The sequence below is a fragment of the Mastigoproctus giganteus genome, chromosome 7 (genome assembly GCF_048544385.1).
Source record: "Mastigoproctus giganteus isolate SK-2022 chromosome 7, ASM4854438v1, whole genome shotgun sequence".
NCBI classification, from domain to species: Eukaryota; Metazoa; Arthropoda; class Arachnida; order Uropygi; family Thelyphonidae; genus Mastigoproctus; species Mastigoproctus giganteus.
Genome location: NC_143581.1, coordinates 33,999,933 through 34,021,648, shown reverse-complemented (window position 1 = coordinate 34,021,648; position 21,716 = coordinate 33,999,933). Strand labels below are relative to the sequence as shown.

At 34.8% G+C, this 21,716-nt stretch overlaps 1 protein-coding gene across 5 annotated transcripts in view; it reads right to left on the bottom strand.

Annotated features, from left to right (window-relative positions):
• Window positions 1-8,814: 8,814 nt before the first annotated feature.
• LOC150082806 (casein kinase II subunit alpha) overlaps window positions 8,815-21,716 on the bottom strand; it is a 193,364-nt gene continuing 180,462 nt past the window's right edge. For 2 of the 5 annotated variants that reach the window (XM_090376826.1, XM_090376827.1), the window contains exons 14-15: window positions 10,296-10,394; window positions 8,815-9,659 (exon numbers count right to left, since the gene is read on the bottom strand). In XM_090376826.1, coding sequence (XP_090232952.1) covers window positions 9,568-9,659; window positions 10,296-10,394 — 191 coding nt within the window. In that variant the 3' untranslated portion in view covers window positions 8,815-9,567. Of the gene's footprint in view, window positions 9,660-10,186; window positions 10,395-21,716 lie in introns of all 5 variants that reach the window. The other 3 variants (XM_090376828.1, XR_016547143.1, XR_016547144.1) reach the window with 3 other exon arrangements.

The following is a 21,716-nucleotide window of genomic DNA, read 5'->3' as shown; positions in this document are numbered from 1 at the left end:
TTTTCTGGACTAACTACAAGATTACCACTGTTATTTATGTTTATTTAAAAATCACAGATGTCATTCAGAAGTAATGCATTATTAAATAAGGTTGTGTGTGTAGGTCTGTGATTTATTTTCAAGAAACGTTTGACTTCAACCTACTTCACTCCAAGCAGGCAGAAATGACCCCAGCCTAGTTACACATACGTTAACATTTTTCTTTTTGAGAAAAAAAATGAAAAAAAAAAAAATTGTTTGATGAAAAAAAAACAAAAAAAAAACATAACAGTGTAGTTCTTTATTTTATTTTTTATCCAAATGTTATTTACTGCACTAGTCATCATGATCATACATTTCAGACTTTTTCTTCTTCTTCTTGGTTATAAAATCAGAATGAGGCTGGGATCAAAACTGATCCCACTTGATAAAGTATCAATGAATTATAAATTTCAGAGAAAAAATAAAAACATGGTTTTATTGCTCCCTTAGGCTTGTTTAGTATAGTCTGCTCATGTTTATAACTTTCTTAGTTTACTTTATTGCCCCTTCTGCAAATGGAGAGCTGAACTCAATCGTTATTCATTAAGGTAAGATGGCACATTGTGAAAATGGGAAATGAGAGAGTTTAATTAAAGACCTTGCTGCTAATTCCCATGATGCTGAATTTCCTGATGATAGTATTGAAAGAAGTATGATGTGTTCATGCTCTTTGCAATGAATGTTGCCAGGTATATATATACTATATCAAAAATGTAACAAATTAAATGTTTAATTGTTTTAGATTGTCATGTGTAAAGAATACAAGTGATTATAACCTTGGTGCTTTTTTCTCAAATTACATCATCAGTTTTATATTCCTATTTGCATGCATTTTTTAAAAATATCATTTAACAAAATGCTGATTTAGTTTGTTAATAAACAAATAATCAGTGCATATACAATATACTAATGAGCAAACTTTGCATATTCTAGTTATTATATAAATGTGACCCCAGTAAACATATATACTATATTGCCGAGAGTGTCACACACTCCTGGGATTGAGAAAAAATTTAACACCTACATACCAACATGCCAGGAATAGGTATAAAAGCAATTAAGTTTGTGCCAGAAGCAAACTGATCAAACAAATACTGAGGGCCAATTGAGCTTCTGATGAAAACCTCAACTGAACCAGCTTTACTGCAATAGAACATTGACTTCCAGAGGAGAGTCCAGAGAATGAACTATTAGCAATCAATCTGTTTGTTCTATTGCAGCAAAACTCAAACACTTTAGATCAATGATGGCTGTTGTAATAACCAAATCTAAACACATCACACTGGTACTACTACAGCCAGGAATTATTTGGGCAGACTACAGAAGCTGACAAACAGACTAGAGGGCATTTGCAATGATGGCACATAGATACTGTCAGTCCTCACTGAATAATACTATCAACCTAGGAGTTCAGGAATGCCACAAGAACTGATATTAGCGCAAGAACAATTAGTACAAGGCCAAGCACAGTATTGAATTTTATGGAAGAATGTAGCACTACACAGAGTTAACTTGCCTGGTGCACAACCCATCGTAACTAGGCCCTGTAATCCTGGAAAGCTGTGTTAAGGAGAGACAAATTACTGTACACAGCTTTTTTAATCTGAAGGCCATGTTTAAGTTTGGCAGATGCCCAAAGAATGCTATTTACCAAAGTGTTTCATCCCAGCTGTGAAGTTCAGAGATGATGCTTTCACTGTTTGGGGTTGTTTCTCGTGGTATGGGCCTGGACCATTGGTTGTTGCTAAACAACAAATGCCACATGATGATAACTGGCATTCTGGCCTCTGTTCATTTCATTCTTCTAACACTGTGGTATTGGTATAGAGATCTTTTCTGTTTCATTATGACGATGCACCACATCATACTGCACATCCTGTAGTGACTTGGGTAGAAAAAATAAGAACGAAAAAGTCACTGGCCTGCCAGAGCCTTGACTTTTTAACCCCACTGAAAGCCTTTCAGATTAACTAGAATGTTGACTTCAGTCCAGCACACCTAAAATCAGCAGCTGAATTGCCTCTTGTTATTGCAGCAATAAAAGGTTCTCTGAAACATGCAAGTGTCCAGTTACTTTTGGCAATTAGCGTATGCTATAAAACAGGAGTTAGTACACAGATTAAAGAACAATGCATATACATCAAGTTCTCTTTTGAACTAAGCATAAAACTTCTATAGAAACCTAAAACATGTCAGTAATCCATATACAATTATTATCAGAAAATTTTTGCCTCAGTTTCTAACAAGCAATAATGGAATCAAGTCAGTGTGCAGAAAAATCTTCAAAGAGAAAGAATTTTTTTCTAGGGTAATTACAAGTGACAGAACAGATTTACAGTTATGACCCTGAAAAATAAATGTCTTCAAAAGCTGCAGTAGGTAGCAGAAAGCTAATTAAAGTTGACTTGAACAAGGAGAATGCTCATTATGTTTTCAATATTGACAGAATTACACATCAGGAATTCATCATCCAGGGTCAAACACAACATTTTTCGACAAATTCACTTTTTTGTAATCAGCTCTTTTGTACTTACCAATATTTATTAAGCAAAATCTTGAATACTGTTCTTTGACTTGCCAAGAAATATACTAATGAAGGAAAACTTCCATTAAATCTAATTTTAAGAACTATTAGAAATAAAAAAAAATTATGATTGCAACTATGTTAGAAGAAGTTTGAGGACATGAACCTCTTCCATATGGTACATCTCTAACTAAAAATACTGTAAAAAAGAGATACACCCAGCATAACAGTGAATTGACAGGTTAACGGTTACATAGAAAAGAAACTCTGGGATCATACTAAAGAAAACAAATGTTCAATAAGTTCCAAAACCAACTGGCAAAGTGATAGGGGGAGAGGGAAATCAGGAAAATGAGCAGTAAGCTTTTATGTTTAGTTGCATGATAAAGTAATTGCTGATTTCTATATTGCCTGAAATAGATTTAACTTTTATTCCATAAACAGGATTAAAATAATGGTGGGACAAATATCATTCTGTATAAACATGGTATACAGCAGTGCTTGCTTTTAACGACATACAGAAATATTTTTATCAGTTAAAAATGACACTGAAAACAAAAATTTAGGCATTCTCTAAAATAAACTTTTGTCACAATATTCACTTTATTTAAAAACAATGTCATTAAAAGGAAGCAATGATGTTTCAAATCGTTATGCTTCAAGTGTTAAGGCTCACTACCCTAGAAAGTTAACATTACGTAACTAGAATTGTTTTTTTATACTAAATTTGAATTCCAGTACAGACAGTAACTGTAAACCTAACATAACACATAAGTTAGTGCTAGCACATGTCTATACGTAGCCAACTAATAAGTAGTTGAGAAATGGCATCATTTAAGTATATCTCATACTGTGAATACCTTCACAATGAGTTATCTACCTCAAATAAGTAGCACTTCACCAATGGAGAAGACTACTGTTACTCATTATTCTCAGTGGATATCACCACCCAGTTGTTTTGGAGCTTGTTGGCTCCTTATCAGTGGGTGGGCAGCTACCCTGGTGTTGCAACAGTGACTTGCAACACCAGGGTACCTGCCCACCTACCGATAAGGATCCAACAAGCTACAAAACGGTGCCATCTGGGTGGTGGTATCTGCTGAGAATAAGTAACAGTAGTCTTCTCCATTGGTGAAGCGTTACTTATTTGAGGTAGCGCAATATCGCAATAACTCATTGTGAAGGTATTTACAATATGAGATATACTTAAATTATGCCATTTCTCAATTACTTAGTAGCTGGCTACATATAGACATGATACTCTAGCACTAACTTATACATTATAACTGTAAACCTTACATACCATAGCAACATTATATTTTCTATTTACTGTATTTACCAAAAAAAAAAAAAAAAACTGTGCTAGCATACTAAAATCAGGGTTTAAGCTGTTCAACAAGTCACTCTCTTAAGTTTATCTTCTGCAACTTAAACGTGATGGGCAAATTCAGAGTCATTATATACTAAAAATTAGAAGCACTGCTAAACATGAGCAGGAGGGTTAAATCCATTTAAGGCATTATAATGCCATGGAAGGAGGGTTTCCATATTTACATCCCTCTCAATGTCATGTTGCAAAATACAATTCAAATTATTTAAAATTATTTATTAACTCTGAGGACAACAAATGAACACATGAATGTGATCTTTAAAGATCATAATTAGAGACTATTTTGTAAAAAAAAAGGAAGCTCAAAATCTGTTTTTAATATCACTAAATGTAAACGGACTTTTTAAATTGAATTCAAAGAAGTTATAAAACACTACAGTAAAATCATAATGAAATGTAAATATTTTTACATTGCCAATGATATATTCACCATGCATTCTGAGTGTTAATTTATACATTTTTTCTAAACGAGAGAAAAGTAAAATGCACATGGTAGTTTTGTACTTTAACTTTTTTTTTTTTTTAAATGGTATCTATGCATATATTTAAATTTACAGTTGCAGCTTTTACATAGTAGTAACATGTAAAAGCAGTATCAACACAAGCACCAGCATATGCTTATATTACAGACAAGAATAATATAATCAAACTAAACCTGGTTCAACAGCAGACAGTTAACCGATAAAGATTAAATATATAAAACTATAGTATAACTGGTAATATTTTTAGTTATTTTTTATTTCAATGTCTAAACATTGCTACTTCCTATAGCAAATGCTATCAATAATAATTCAACTAAACAAAATAAGCTGCCATGCATTACTAGGAGCAAAAAAACAAAAAAGGCTCAAATACTATGCACAGTATTAGTGCATATGAATACTATGTAAAAATATGGAAGAGAAAATCAGTCAGGGCACATATATACATACATACATACATACATATATATATATATATATATATATATATATATATATGACTGTGTATGTTTCCTTTTATTCACTAGCTGGATGCATTGAAGAGAAAACAGGTTTAGCCCCAGTTCTGTGTTTGGATAATTGTATCATGATAGTAAAGGAGCTCATGGGGTCTCACTTTCATTTCACTTAGTGTCTCATACTGACTGTTTTGCAAATGTCACTTTCCATTATGAGGGTAGATATTGGTCTTTATCAAAAAATTCACTAGTAGTTTTTAAAGGTTTCTCAAACCTTTGCAAATTATTTCTTTCCTGTTTGTTATTTATCAAATTTGCATTCTAGACAAATTCTAATTCCTCCAAAAAGTGAGAACATACAAAGTAAGAAAAAGATTTCATTACAGATTCACAATACAATGAGTTTATACTGTATTTAAATCAAATTATACTTTGAAACAGAAAACAACTGCTTTCTGTTCTGATTAAAATTTTGGAACAGCTTATTAACTCAATACCAAGTAGTATAACTTAATGTTGTTGTTATCATTAATCCTGCAGAAAATAACTAAATTTCTCATTCATTGAAAAAGTCTGCATATTTACAAGGTTCAGAAGTACAATAACTAGTATCACACAACATAGCTCATCAACTAGTCTGATATATTTACATGGGTAAACCCTTTTTTGCTCATAAAAATAAGTCAAATTAAAAACTGCTTGCCCCACCACTAGTATTTGGTAACACATACTAGTGGTGTAACACTGTCTACCAGCTCTTAGTCATATCTTTATTATCTGGAATATAATTAAGCAATGTCGAAAGGATGAGATATTCATTCTACAAAATAAATATTAAATCGAGACAGTCAATATTTCTTAACCTTTTCACAAGCTCCACAAAAGTGTGGGCATTTAGGAGTTTGTTTGTTTGTTATTTGGTTTTTAGGAGCATTAGCAACTAAGGCCATATTGCTCCGGGATATGCGGTGGTCATTCTTTGACCTTTCCGCATCCTCCGTATTTGGTGGTGACAGGCTCGAACCCCGGTCTAATCAAGAAGCGTGTGCTATGCACTGCTGCTCCTTCCCACCTGGCTACGGAGGCGCCTGCATTTAGGAGTGAGTCTGCCAAAACATGTGGACTAGGGTAGTGAGTTTCCTGCTTTAGCTGGGCTCTGTGGAGCGAATTACTTCATGGAATTTTGAAAAAATTTAAATGTTGTATATAAATGCTTTTAAATACTAACTGATTCTCATTTTGACTTATCTGCCCAACAGTAGTGAAAGTGCCAATTTAAAAAAAAAAAAAAAAAAAAAATTATTATTTGATTGATTAATAACCTCTACATGTATTTATGCATCACTCGATTTAATTTCATCAACTTCTGGATCTGAATCCCAGAGAATCTTGGCTATTGTAAGCCAAAATCAGACAAAAATGGTCAACATGTGCAAGCTCCTCTGATTTTCAAAGCTATTTTTTTCTGCTATTATCTATTTTAAACTATTTATAAAAACTGTCAGCTCTTATGTTCCACTTCTTTATCTGGAAACACACACAAGAGTGGCAGCACTGTAAAATTAAGCCAATTTATACATAAATGAACACATTTGAAACAACTATAAAAATATGTATGTGTGTAATATATACCTATGTACTCTAGAGGGTATCATGCATGAAATAGGGTTCATATTTCCTAATTATGACAGAAGACGGAAATAGCAGTAAACAAGTTAAAATTCCTAAGGCGAAATATGACTGCAACCATCAGAAGTAATTTGTAAACAGTTAACCATTTTTATATGTAAGCACATTAGGCTTCTGTAGTGGCAGTATTCAATATTAACTGATATCTATTCAAATATTTAATAGCAAGATTTTACTGCATCATGCATTGTTAGGTGTTTACAAATTCATGAACAGAAGACAGTTTTATGGGGTGGGGAGCAAGACAGAGAAAGGCTAATAAGGAAATAGTTCCAATTTTGAGTACCCTAAATTCAACACATACTATAGTATGTTGGGAATTTATATTAGATGCTGTTTTCCAGAGTTCAGCAATATTCTGCATAAAAAAAAAGAAAAAAAAAAGAACAAAGTACCGCTGATAAACAAGTAATGATTTTCATAAGCCAAAATGTCTTTTACTTAATATTACATACATAAGAAAAAAGCAATTTCACACACAAAGCAATGAAAGCAAAGTTTCTGAATAAGGTGAAAATCTTTGATGTGCCAAACCAAATACATGTTGATGTCATTTTAACTAAGGAGCTTGTAGTTCAAGTGATCTTAACAATTTCTGCAAAAACTATCAATCAATTTCTAAATCAAAATGCAGAATTAAGTTTTCTCCATTTCTTCCACCCTTTTATTTCAACCAGCTTTCATGATCAAAGTCCAAATACCCTATACATTCTTAATAACATTTGGTAAATCCTCCAAACAAAATATATCAACCGGCTGTTTCCTCGTCAGTATGAAATTTCACTATGCATTCTCCTTAGTATATTAGTTATTGCCTATATTTGCTATATAAATAACATTTAAAATAATTTAGGTATCTTCAGTGCGGCTAGCTTATATACCTCCCTCTCCCCATATAATGAAGTGCCAGGTATATTGCAATCAGATATGTATAAAATCATGGCACACAATTACGTTTTCTGAAATCATGTCCATATGATACTCAATGTGATGCTCACAACCTGGATAAATACAGGGGGTTCAATTCACTGAAGAGGAAGAGCTGAAATTCCCCTTCATTAAATGGACTAAAGGGATCTTGGAAGGATTAATTAAACAATTAATTCCTCCAAGCTGCAAAGATATAAGAAATTACTGAAAATGAATAATTCAGACCAAATAATCCTAAAATCAAGCTCTTAACATCTGTTATGAAATGACTTAAGTTATAGATATTGAATGTTTTCTCAAAGTATATACAGTAAATGGAATGCTAATCACAGCATGAGAGAAGTAGTCTGATATGACACACAGCAAGAGATTTAAGCCATGCATGGAAACAAGCTTCGATTCTGCACACTTGCAGCACAGAACTGATATCTAAATTTCAGCAACAAAACCAGGATTAAATTCACTATCACCACTCTAAAAAAAAAAAAAAAAAATTGCAAAATATGCTTTTTGGTAAATTAAATATAAAGCATCATGAACATACCAAAAACTAAATATAATGTGTACATAAACGAAGAATACATGGATAGATTCGTGTGGAGACAAATGAACAAAATACTGCTTATGACTAATGGAAAGGTATAAGAATATAATAGTATTAACAATGTATAAGTGCATAAAATTAAATAAAAAAGTTGCAAATGCTAAAAACCATATCAATTAAAACCAAACATGTCAAAATATATAAAATCTCCAGAAGACATGTGGAAATAAACTTCAAATGGATATCAAATCCAAATGAGGGGAAAATATCACATTAAACAGAACTGGAGTCAAAGTGTTAATATCAACAATGTACCTTTTTTGAGAAAAGAACTGTTCGTCATACACAATAGGTAAACATATTTGCTCCTCAGAATTCAATAAAATAATAAGGAAGGAAAAACTCGTGAAATTTTTCAACAGTAAAACAAAATATGAAATAATGGTTCTCGTCCGGAGTAGACAATTTTTTAAAATAAATTCCTACTTAAATTTTATAAAGAATTTCCTATTCTAAATACTTAACAAAATTTTGGTTTAACTTTGCACAATAAATAAATGAAATTTATCCATATAATATGCAATAAAATATTTCATACTATATGAATACAATACTAAGATCTGCACAACTGCTAATAAGCAAAAATCACTCATTAGTAGTTTGTGTGTGTGTGTATATATATATATATATATATATATATATACACACATATATATATATATATATATATATAAAGCATATAATCACTGTCTCCACATTAATATATTGCTACACGGTGTCAGTGTTCAATTTATTTAGTTCACTAAATACAGAAACTTGTTCACAGCTGCATGTGAAACCAGATCTGAAGGCACACCTCTTTCACTCATACATGCATACACGTGCACAAAGCACAGAAATTTCACAGGGAAAAGGCATTAAATAATACAAATGTTACTCTTGTAACAGCATGTTATTTTACATGTGTACAAGCACAAATAGTTGGCAGATTTCAGCTTTAATTCACAGTTTAATATAACAACTTAATCACAATTCTAGCGTGCCCTTAGATTTGTGGGCTTGCCATTTCTCAGGACATGATGAAAAAAAAAAAGTGTTAAAAAAAAAACTAAATTCACATAGAGAATGACTGCTATCAGTTACCACAGTTTGTTACAGAGCTCCATGATTTATTAGAGAGCCATATCCCAAACAGATCAGTTAGACAATAAGTCACATGAAAACTTGGCAACATGAGGACTAACCCTGTGGCTGGTAAAATTCAAGATATAACACTGACTAAAACCTGAGACACTCACTGTAGTGTTACTGATTTTAAATCCTCTTTGCACTGTAAAAAATCATCCACTGTTGTGAACTCTTTAGAACTTCACATGCAGTCAAATGTGCATAAAGAAGACTTATGAGTCATTCATTGGCAAAATTGTCTAATGAAATTTATCACCACACTCTTCTCCCTTGCATTGGTACTTGCTCCCTTGGACAGGGTGCCACAAACAGTTGTGGCATTGAAGGTGCTTCTTCCACATTTATGACTGAGCTGTAGTAGTGTTTGGCAGGGAGGCATTAGGAGAGGTGATTGGGGAGCTAGGTAAGTTGTTCGAGCTGAGAACCGCTGTTGCTGAAAGGGGAGAAAAAAAAAATTTCCATTAGTAAATAATATTGGTAATAATTTTGTACATATAAAAATTTATATTTATTCACCATATAAACCTCTGACTAGCTACTCAAGAAATTTTTGAAACATGAAAAACTTTTCATTCAACTTTAAATATTTTAGAAAAATACTTAAGTTAAAAACCAAATACCAGTTGGCTATCAATAATATACAAACAGTTACACTAGATTTTATAGTGTTTTAATTAAACATGGGTTTTAAGATAAATTTCAAATAAAATTATGGACTAGGAAGCTTTGTATAGTGACAAATCTGCAGAATACTGATGCAGTTTAACTAAAATGCAGAAGCATAACGTTAAAAGAAGTATTAAGCATACATGTACGTCATTTATCCCTTAAAGGTTGGCTAAAACCTAAAACATATATGCATATTAATCTTATATTGGAGAAGTTTTACCATAAACAGACTATGAACTCCTCTTCCCAAATTATCATAACAAAATGTAATAATGTAAATACAACACTAACGCAATGTGGTTAGTAGCATTACCACAGACACCATTTGTACTACCCTACAAATCTGAATAACTGCAGCTTCCACCGACCTTTACAATGCTTCAACACAGTCCCAACTCACCAACATTGCCTGATGTTACAGGCGGGGGTGAGCTACTGTGTCCAGACATCCTCTGAGTCTCCGCAAATCTAGCTTGATGGTCTTGCTTTGCAATAGGATCTAAGAAAATAAATAACATACAATAAATATTCTTAAAGAATCCAAAGCTACATTAATATAAATCAAGATAACATGTATTAAGAAAATACAGTAATATGTAATGATTCCACTACCCATTTTCTAAGAAACTGGGAATAGATGGTATAATTAAAATAAACAATCAATTCAATGGCACTTGCATTACATGCAGCATTAAAGTAACTTAAATTTCACATTTGCGCATACAGAATATAAAATACTCGAATTCTGCTGAAAAATTAAATGTGAAATAAATATTTATTAACATTTGTTAACTTCTTTCACTGTGCTATACAAAGTATTCTGTACTGTCCATTGATATACATATAAGGCAATAATGAACACTGAAATGTAAGTGAAGCAAATTTAAGCAAGGACTATATATATAAGCAAATAGTTCAAGCAGCCGGTGTTGACATTTGCTCAAGCATGGCTGGAAAATGACCGCCAACAAAAGCACCAGAGGTGGTTTTAATTTTATTCATCTGAAACAATTGCTTCAAAATAAGGGTAGCCATTCCGCTAGATACAGGTAGTTCCCACTTTAAAAAATTTCGCCTTACCAGTTCCTGGGTTTATGTCCCCCCCCCCAAGTATCAACAAAATCAAAAATACAAACATTAATTGCAAAAAATGAATGTTAAACATTCATAAATATTGCATTTCAAATCACCCACACAGCTATATAATACAGTGTAACCTGCTTTACAATATTAATCCGTTCCAGAGACACCATCGTATCATGAAAATATCGTAATGTGAACCCAATAACACGTTTTTTTTTGGTAATTCGTTCCATGACCTCAAAGTTGAAATTTTCGCTAGATAACTCTAAAAGGTCGTTTTTATAGTGTAAATTGTATTAGTTACCAATTCAAATCATTAAAATGCACTACACTTTCATCATTATCATATATTCTGTTATAAGAACCAATTTTGAATGGCTTTGTGATATGTTTCTAAAGCACATATCTGTAGTTCACAACCATAAAACAAAAACAATTTGCACTTTCCAGTTTATTGGGCTTTTCTGTTAGTGCGATCAATTATAAATGGGTACTAAACTTGATGTTATTGCATTTGGGAAAATACCAATAGCAGAAATTGTTTTTTTTACATTATTATAGTGAAACGTGTATCCCCCTTTACTGAAATCTTCAATCTTATAAAAAACACAAATAAATTTGCAGAATCTTTTCTTCATTCTTTTTTAAGCTTCGTAAACTTGTTACTCCACGCAAACTTAGTTGCAATTTGTGCGTTCCATTAAAAAATGCTTATGCTATGAAATTTAAAAAGAAAAGAGAAGATTATCTTGGAAATAAACGCCTGTTGAAACATTTCTGAAGAAGACGACTCCTTGTGCAACAAACCAATGAGTGATCAATGAGTGTGCATTTAGTCGATGATGACAACGACGAAGGATAAACATTCTTTAATATTTGTAAATCATACATAATTTATTATTATAATTTGCTCGATTTTACAGGCTACGTTTTCATTTCTTTGGATAAATCAATCATTGTTTAAACAAACTATTGATAACGTAACCCCTATTTTTAACATTATGTCTATGGGAAATAAATTCCTGCTTTACGAGTACGCGCTAGGAAAGAATTAACTCGTAAAGTCGAGAACTACCTGTATTTACACCATCATTCTTCTCTCCCTAGTAATTAATTTAGAGCAACCCAAATATATATAATAATCTCTGGAAAACAAGCACTGTTCATCAATTGTCCACCTTGCATGACTGATTCAAGTTTGAATCAATCATGCAAAGTAGACAATAAATCAGATCTATTTGAAGCTTTATTAGTCATTTTTCCATGCCAAACTGCCTCTTTTTGAATTAGGGCTACAGTTTGTGTTTAAAATCAATGGATATGACTTTTTTTTTTTTTTTTTTGTGACTATACATCAAGCCAGAAAATAATCACTCTGTTCTGTATTATTCCCTACAAAATAACCTTCAAGGGTTCTTTGTTGCCTTAACAAATAATTTAAGATAAATAAGATATTTTAACAATATCAGAGATCTATTTATGGTTCACAAGAGCTTGCATTCAATGCCTTTTATAGGCTCTATTCATTCACTTACCTTTCTTTAAATCTATATTAACTATATTATTAAACAATACTTTTAGGTCCTAATTAACGTTAAAACGGAAAACTGCAAAGACAATATAAAATGCATATTATACAAAAACTTATGGCAATCTTGTGTCAGATTATTGATAGAAGCCTGTTAGCAATGAGTGCTAGCATAGCACCACCTACTGGCATTATTTGGAAAGTGTCAATTTCTAAGGTGGCATCAAGGCAGAAATGCAATGTGTAATCCAATTTTTAAATACAGAAGGAATAAAATCTGCTGAAATTAACCAGAGGCAAACTGTATGGTGAAGTGCAACAAGTCAATAAGCAAATAAGCTTAAAATGGTACTGTAAGGGTTGAGGATTCTCCTCAACTACAGCAAATACATTATGTTGTAGCACCCAAAGTCAGAGCAGCAGTGGAAGCACCCATGAGAAAACCATCGCATTACTATTAAAGAAATTGCCACAGTATACAAAATTAACATTGGTTCAGTGCACACTATCATTAGCATGGAGTTGCACAATCAAAAAATGTGCTGAATGAATGAATTTAACACCAAAACAGAAGGAATAACAGGTGTTTGTAAACCTGTTTGACATTTGTGCTCAAATGTCAATTCTTTGACATTTGAGCACAAATGAGGCACTTTCTTAGAACATCCCCCCCCCCCCAAAGCATTAAGTTCCCTGACTGAAAATTAATGCTGGATGCACTAATACACACCAAAAAGCAGGTATGCAAAATTCAGAGCGGCACCATACAAATAGTACTGAATGGTTCCATTCTGAAGAAAGTGTATTCACAAGCACCATTTATTTTCCAAGACTATAGCATTACATTTCTTGGATCATAAATGATTCTGGGGCATAATCTGGCAAAAGGAAAAACACAGTGATTAATATTGTGACGTGCTTTGGAAATAATGAAGGTCAACAATCTGAAAGAAACATCATGGTTTTCTGTCTTCAGCATGTGGCTGCAGTAAGGTAACATCTGTCCTCATAGCATCCACTCTACAGTGAAGCACATACAGTAGGATGAAATTTCAGGTGCTACATCATCCTCCATATTCACCAGTCTCAGTTCCATGTGACTGTCACTTTTTCTGCCACAAAAAGTTGCACTAACAAGAGTCAAGAAGGCAATATATGAATAACTTAAATACAAACAAAACTTCTCTTGGGAATCCAGGCATTACTGCACCACTGGAGAAAGTGTATCAAATGTAATGGGACTACACTGAAGGTTAACATGCACAGCTTCCTTGCTTTTTGTGAAATTACCTCTAACATTTGTAGTTTTCATTTGAATGACCTTTGTATACAAAAGTACAAAGAAAAACTTCTCTTCATCAAAAATGAACTTTAAAGGAAGATTTTCATAAAATATTAATAGATAATCAAAAAGTTAACGTTTCTCAATACTTCTTGAGTACAAATTGGATATTATGATGCACTAACAAATGAATCTGGATGCAAAAAGTAACTTTGATATCATATACTTTGGATTTCGGAAAACTTTATACTGCTGCACGTAATACTACTGTATAAACTGGAGCAGTGTGGCATTAAGGCAGAGTTTCTTAACTTGGTGCTCTTCAGAAAGCATTTTTTGCTTGTTTCCATCTCTTAAATATTTGTTCACAGGATTTTTATCTCCTTTTACACTGCTGAAAAGTTGGCTGCCAGATGTATGATTGTAAACAACTTACTCTAATTATTTTCCTCTAATTCTATTCAATTTATTTATTTTGTAACTTATTAATTAAATTAAGCAGGTGAAGTATATGTTCTGACAGACCTAAAGCCCTCTTGTTTTTCATTATTTATGTTATATGCAGTTCATTACACAAAGCACTTTTGTGACAACACAGCAGTGGGTCCATGTAAAACATGGACCCACTGTGCCCTTAAGTTATGTAATGCCTGGATTCCTCAAGAAGTTTTCTTTATAATTAAGTTATGTAAAACATGGACTCACTGTGCAGTGGTGTCACGTTGCTTCCTTTATTTATATGGATTTTTGAAGCTAAAAATCTATTTATGAAGTAAAAAATCTGAATATATATATATATATATATATATATATATATATATATATATATATATATATATATATATATATGTATATATATTGTGTTCTTACTGAAGACTATAAACATGATATTTGGTAAAGTTTACTGTTTACCGTATTAAGTACCTGTCAGTTGTGCAACGTTAATGCTATTGCACATAGGGCAATTAGACATTATACGTGCATGAAATTAGGTGTATAAGGACCAAACTAACAAGTTAGTAAAAGTAAACTAGCTTTAACCTGGAAGGCCTATATAAAATTATATTAATGAAAATGGAAATAAAAATGATGAACAATGAAAATAACAATAAAAAATGATAATAAACAATGGAAATTGTAAATAACATTCTCTCACTTGGTAATCGGTCTGCTACTTCTTCGGGGGCTTTGAGTAGACCGATAGCCAGACTAAAAGAATATCTCATACCTACCCGTTTCTGTTGTCCCCATTCCAGTTTTGCTTAATTTTAATTTTTAGGTGATTGTATTGAAATTAATAGAAATTAAATGGGAAGTGCTAATAAATGAGAAAAGATAATGTGTTAGATTAAAATTTTGTAAAAATAGTGTCAGAATCAGCAAACTGGGATAGGTGACAAAGCCCAACAGGTATGTATCAGATTAAACGAGAATGGGTTCTTACTTCCTTCTTGTTCTGTGGTGGTCAGACTGAAAAGGAATCAATTCCTGCCTTCTGGTTGTTTTATATGTTGATTAAATGATACTGCACAGCTGCACTTTTCATTTACTATAGTGTGATGGTGAAATTGCTGTAGGCAATATGCCCAATGTCAATGCAAATGTTCTGATAGCCTTGAGAGGGTTTATATTTGAGTTAGTGTGTGGGGGGGGGGGCGTTGCCTCTGATGGCAGAAGGAACCTATATAAATGAAATGATGTGTTTATACAAGTACAATAAGTGTTAGTATGATTAAATACAAGAAGTATGTTAATGAAAAAGTGTGTTAATGTAAATATATAGGAAATGCTATCCCTGGACAAGGGCCGGTATAGTTTTTCTAAGGCATAACGACCTGTGTACGTCTGTTTCGATATTATAGCCCAGGAAATTTATCCCCGCAGATTTAACCATAGAACGCACAAACCTGGATAGCAACCTACAAGCTCGCTATCTCGACATTATGATAAGAGAGACCATTTTAGCTTCCCAGTTATAAAGCTTACCAACTGGGAGAGCAATTTGGCTAAGCATATCCATAGCAACACTATTAGAAATCAGACAAACAGGTTAATACACATCTGCAATAATCTAGATAACATGACGGAAGCAATAAAAAACTGATAGATATTCTCATCAAGAATAATATACCTGCCAATTACAGCAGACACCATATTAAAGCGGCCATACTTGCGAACCTCAACCTACACCACCCCAACGTCAATCCCAATACCCAATACACTTATTGAAAATACACTGAACCAGTTTAGAACTATAACACCAATAAATGGCATATAGCCTATCTTTGCCTGGTTGTCTAAAAACCAGTGTCCTTCATCAAACTAAGATAATGACTTCGCAATTTTGATTCCCGGGTTTATTGCGCTCAGAAGAGGCTCGTCGTCTGACTGCACTGTAACCCAGCTGACCAAAAATCCCCCCCAAACAGACAATCTAATAATTGGTAATTTATCAACTTGTATCAAACTCCGAACAACAGAATAATCGTGCCTAAGGTATTTTAAACACATAACGTTTATATCTGTTCATTTAATTACAAACAGTATAAAACCTAGAGACGGTGAAAATTCACATTGAAGGAGGCTGTAAATATGTATATAGTTATCACCTCAGACACATACACGGGTCGTTATGCCTTAGAAAAGCAATACTGGCCCTTGTCCAGGGGATAGCATTTCCTATATATTTACATTAACACACTTTTCATTAACATACTTCTTGTATTTAATCATACTAACACTTATTGTACTTGTATAACACATTGCTTTTATATAGGTTCCTTCCACAGAGGCAATCCCCCCCCCCCCCGTCCACTAACTCAAATATAAACCCTCTCAAGGCTATCAAAACATTTGCATTGACATAGGGCATATTGCCTACAGCAATTTCACCATCATGCCATAGTCAATGAAAAGTGTGACTGCGCCGTATCATTTAATCAACACATAAAACAATCAGAAGGGGGAATTGATCCCTTTTCAGTCTGACCACCACAGAACAAAAAAGGAAGTAAGAACCCATTCTCATTTAATCTGATACATACCTGTTCGGCTTTGTCACCTATCCCAGTTTGTTGATTCTGGCACTATTTTTACAAAATTTAAATTTAACATATTTTACAAAATTTTAATTTAACATATTTTACAAAATTTTAATTTAACACATCTTTTCTCATTTATGAGCACTTCCCATTTAATTTCTATTAATTTTAATATAATCACCTAAAAATTAAAATCAGGCAAAAATGGAAAGAAGAAATAGGTAGGTGTGAGACAATCTTTTAGTCTGGCTATCGGTCTACTCAAAGCCCCCGAAGGAGGACCAGGGTATTTCTGTTTGTTTGTTTGTTGTTTGGATTTTAGGAGCATTAGCAACTAAGGCCATATTGCTCCGTGATATGCGGTGGTCATTCCTTGACCTTTCCACATCCTCCGTATTTGGTGGTGATGGGCTCGAACCCCGGTCTAATCAAGAAGCGTGTGCTACGCACTGCTGCTCCTTCCCACCTGGCTACGGAGGCGCCTAGGGTATGTCTGCCAGGGGCAAAGGTTGATGACGTTGTAGAGCGAATATCATCTTTTAAGGGCACAAAAGGTGATATAGTTGTACACGTTGGCACTAATAATATTAAGAGTAGGAGACCGGCAGAATTACTTAACAAGTACAGGTCACTGTTGAACAAAAGCCGACAATTAGGGTTGAATTTGAAAGTGTCTGCAATTCTGCCCAGACACGATAGGAGGGAGTATATGATGAGAGCCTTGTCGATCAATTCGGCCCTGGAAAGATTGTGCAAGGCTCAAGGGGTAGAATTTTTTTCAGCCTGGACTGTACTTGTTAACAGGAGAGATTGCTTCTACAGGGATGGGATACACTTAAATAGAAAGGGTGCAAGAATATTTGCTGATGCTATCGAGGCAGTGTTAGGTGGGTCGGAAAACTGCTAGCTTGGGGGGAGACAAAGACCAATAGATTGACAGTAGCCACCGGCAGAGGTGAAAGAGATTCTTGCACTGCTTCTATTAGAATGAGCAGAAGCCTGAAAAACAAGATGCATGGTATTTCAGAGACTGCTGGGAGCCATGGCGGTACAAGTAAACACATGGGTTGTGTTAGGGTAGCTAAGAATAGAAACAGGTGCAGGTATACTTGCGTGTACACCAATGCTAGGAGTTTAGTAAATAAATTTGATGAATTTGAGGTATTGCTCAAAACATCAAAGGCAGATATTGTTGGGATATCAGAGACGTGGTGTCACACAGATATAAGGGTTGCAGAACTGCAATTTGGGGAGTACAACGTCTACAGAAAGGATAGACAGGATAGGAAGGGGGGAGGGGTTATGCTATTAGTTAAGAAACACATAAAAACCAAGGAAGTGAAGCCAGTCGACATCGCTGGACAGTGCAGTGTTGAGTCAGTTTAGTGTGACATAAGCATTGGGAGATCAAAATTGAGAGTAGGAGTGTGCTATAGGCCTAATGACTCTGATGAGTATAATAAGGAACTGTACAGGGAAATAGAGTGGGCCAGCAAATCAGAGAGTCTTATAATGGGAGATTTTAATTTCCCAGATATTGACTGGAATTTGGGGGCTGGTTACTCACACACTAGCAGGGCTTTTGTGGATTTATTGGATGATTGTTTTCTACATCAGCATGTTCGGGAGGCAACTAGAGGGAGTAATACTCTTGATTTGATTATCAGCAGTGATTCTTCATGCATTAAGAATCTGCAGATAAATGAACCACTAGGTGGCAGTGATCACAGTGTGCTGAAGTGGGATTTACTCAAAGAGGTAACTACCATTAGGGGTAAAGGGAAGGGTTATTGCTTCCGTAAAGGCGACTACGATGGACTGAGACAGTATTTAAATTCTATACAGTGGGACCAACTGATGATGTTACCAACAGCAAATTCAAAATGGTAAGCATTCAAAGAACTTATCTTGGAAGCTACTAGGCTTTACATACCAACTAAGAAATATTGTTCAAGGTTTAGGCCAAAATGGATGTCAGATGAACTAATGAGGCATATGGCAGAGAAGAAAAATGCATGGGATACTTACAAATTAACACATGACACAGAAGCCTATGATAGATACAAGTTGATATGCAACCAAGTTACAAAGGAGGTTAGGCAGGCGAAGGCAGATTACGAGAAATCCTTGGCAAGGGATGCAAAGAAAAACAGCAAAGAGTTCTTTACTTATGTAAACTCTAGAAGGAAGGGGATGAATCAGATTGGTCCACTTGATATTGATGGGTCAACTGTTGATGATCCTGCTTAGGTAGCTAACAAACTAAATGAATATTTTGCATCGACATTCACACATGAGGAGTTATTCAGCAAGGGGAATGCCAGAGGTGTATTCAACTCTAGCAGTAAGCTACAGTATCTTGAAATAACTGGGAGTAAAGTGGAGGAGAAACTGTTGAAGATAAACACAAGAAAGGCACCCGGGGTGGATGGGATCTATCCAGTTATATTAAAGGAGGCAGCAAAGGAAGTAAGCAAACCCTTAGCCATAATTATGAGAGCTTCCTTGGACTCAGGGGAGGTACCCATAGACTGGAAATGTGCAAATGTGACCCCAATTCACAAAGGAGGATCAAAGGCTGACACAAGTAATTATAGACCTGTGAGCTTAACTTCTGTTCCAGGAAAATTAATGGAGGCACTGGTTAAAGAAGCACTGCAGGATCATTTAGACAAGACTTCAGTTATAGCTCAGACACAGCATGGTTTTGTTAAGGGGAAGTCTTGCCTGACCAACTTGATTGGATACTATGATGCAGTCACAAAAGAACTGGATGCAGGGAATAACTTTGATATTATATACTTGGATCTTAGAAAGGCTTTTGATACTGTTGCACATGGAAGACTGCTACACAAATTGGAGCAGTGTGACATTGGAGGCAAATTTCTGCTATGGATAAAGGGGTGGTTGAGGGGGAGAAGACAGAGAGTGGTAATCAATGGACACTGCTCATCGTGGACTAATGTTATTAGTGGAGTCCCTCAGGGCTCAGTGTTGGGTCCATTATTGTTTTCTGTATTTATAAATGATATTGATGATGGTATATCAAGCTTAATGTCCAAGTTTGCAGATGATACAAAGGTTGGCAGGGTTGTCAAGGACACTACTGACACTATGCTGCTGCAACAGGATCTGGAAAGGTTGAGCAGATGGGCTGAGAGGTGGCAAATGAAGTTTAACATTGACAAATGTAAAGCACTACACATGGGAAACAGCAACCCCAGAGCAACGTATCAACTCTGTGGTACTACACTGACAGTTTTTTTTTTTTTTTTTTTGATTTGGTAGTTGTTGGCGCATCGGCTTCTGTGGCCATATTGCACCTCCAAAGGTTTTTGCAGTACAGTGATCCAAGCCCGAGGCGGGAATCGAACCCGCGACCTTTGGGTTGCCGGGCAGGTACTTTACCCACTCGGCTAGCCCGGTCGGCACACTGACAGTGGTAGAGAATGAAAGGGACTTGGGGGTGGTTGTGCAGGCAGATATGAAGTTCTCTGAGCAGTGCAGACAGGCTGCAAGAGTAGCTCATGGAGTATTGTCAATGATATACAGGAATTTTTCCAGCAGGGATAAGGAGGTGATTATTCCATTGTATAAGGCAATGGTCAGGCCACACCTAGAGTACTGTATACAGGTCTGGAGGCCTCATTTCAAGAAGGATGTAGAGCTGCTGGAACGAGTACAGCGAAGGGCAACAAGATTAGTGAATGGAACAAAGGGGTGCTCTTACGAAGAAAGAGTTTTGCAAATTACAGTGTCTGGAGACTAGGCACCAGCGAGGTGATCTGATAGAGGTGTATAAAGCCTTAAATGGTTTAAGCATGCTCAATGCTGATGGGATTCTTCCTCTAGCTCAGAAAAATCACCTGAGAGGGCATAAATTCAAATTGAGGAAAGACAGATGTAGGATAGACGTGCGGAAATTTGCCTTTAGCCAGCGGGTGGTTGGTTGGTGGAACAGACTGCCATCCCTTGTGGTGGAGGTTGATAGCCTAAATAAGTTTAAGGCTCAGCTGGACAGGTATTTTGAACGAACAGAGGGGTGAAGTGGAAGTGGTTTTTTTTTTTTTTTTTGGCTGATGCTGCATAAGCTTGCTTTCTTGCATCAAATGCCTCTACTAATGCTAATGCTAAAGTAGCAGACCGATGACCAAGTGAGAGAATGTTATTTACAATTTCCATTGTTTATTATAATTTTTACTGTTATTTTCATTGTTCATCATTTTCATTAATATAATTTTATATAGGCCTTCCAGGCTAAAGCTAGTTTACTTTTACTAACTTGTTAGTTTGGTCCTTATACACCTAATTCCCTACAGATAGATACCATTAAATACAATTGACTAATATATATATATAGCAATACCTCGAACTTAGCATTGCTTCAAACAGCACGGGTTTCACAATAGCACAGTTTTCAATTAAGTTTAAGTCAAAAATTTACTGTACATATTAAAACTCATTCAACAGCCTATACACGTACATATATGCTGCGGTGCCAACTCTATTGTCTTAGATGCACATGCGCCAATAGCTCCCCTCGGGCAGTCAGCGGCAACAGCGTTCAGTATTCTTCATTGCACCCTGGCAAGACGACATGATAGCTTTTCAAACTTTTCATTTCACAATTTATTTTTTACCCCTTTAAATATGATCGAAAATACATTTGCATCTTGGCTAGAAATCACTGCCAACGACATGCATTCTGTTTGGCAGCATGTTTTGCCCCATTTGGCAAATCATTTCACTGATTTTGAATCATAAATTCAGACAATTGCCAAAGACATTGTGAAGTTTGGAAAAGATTTGAGATATGAAACTTTGGGCACTGCCAATGCACATGACTGCACTGACTCATGCAAATAACTTAGATGATGCAACTCTCCT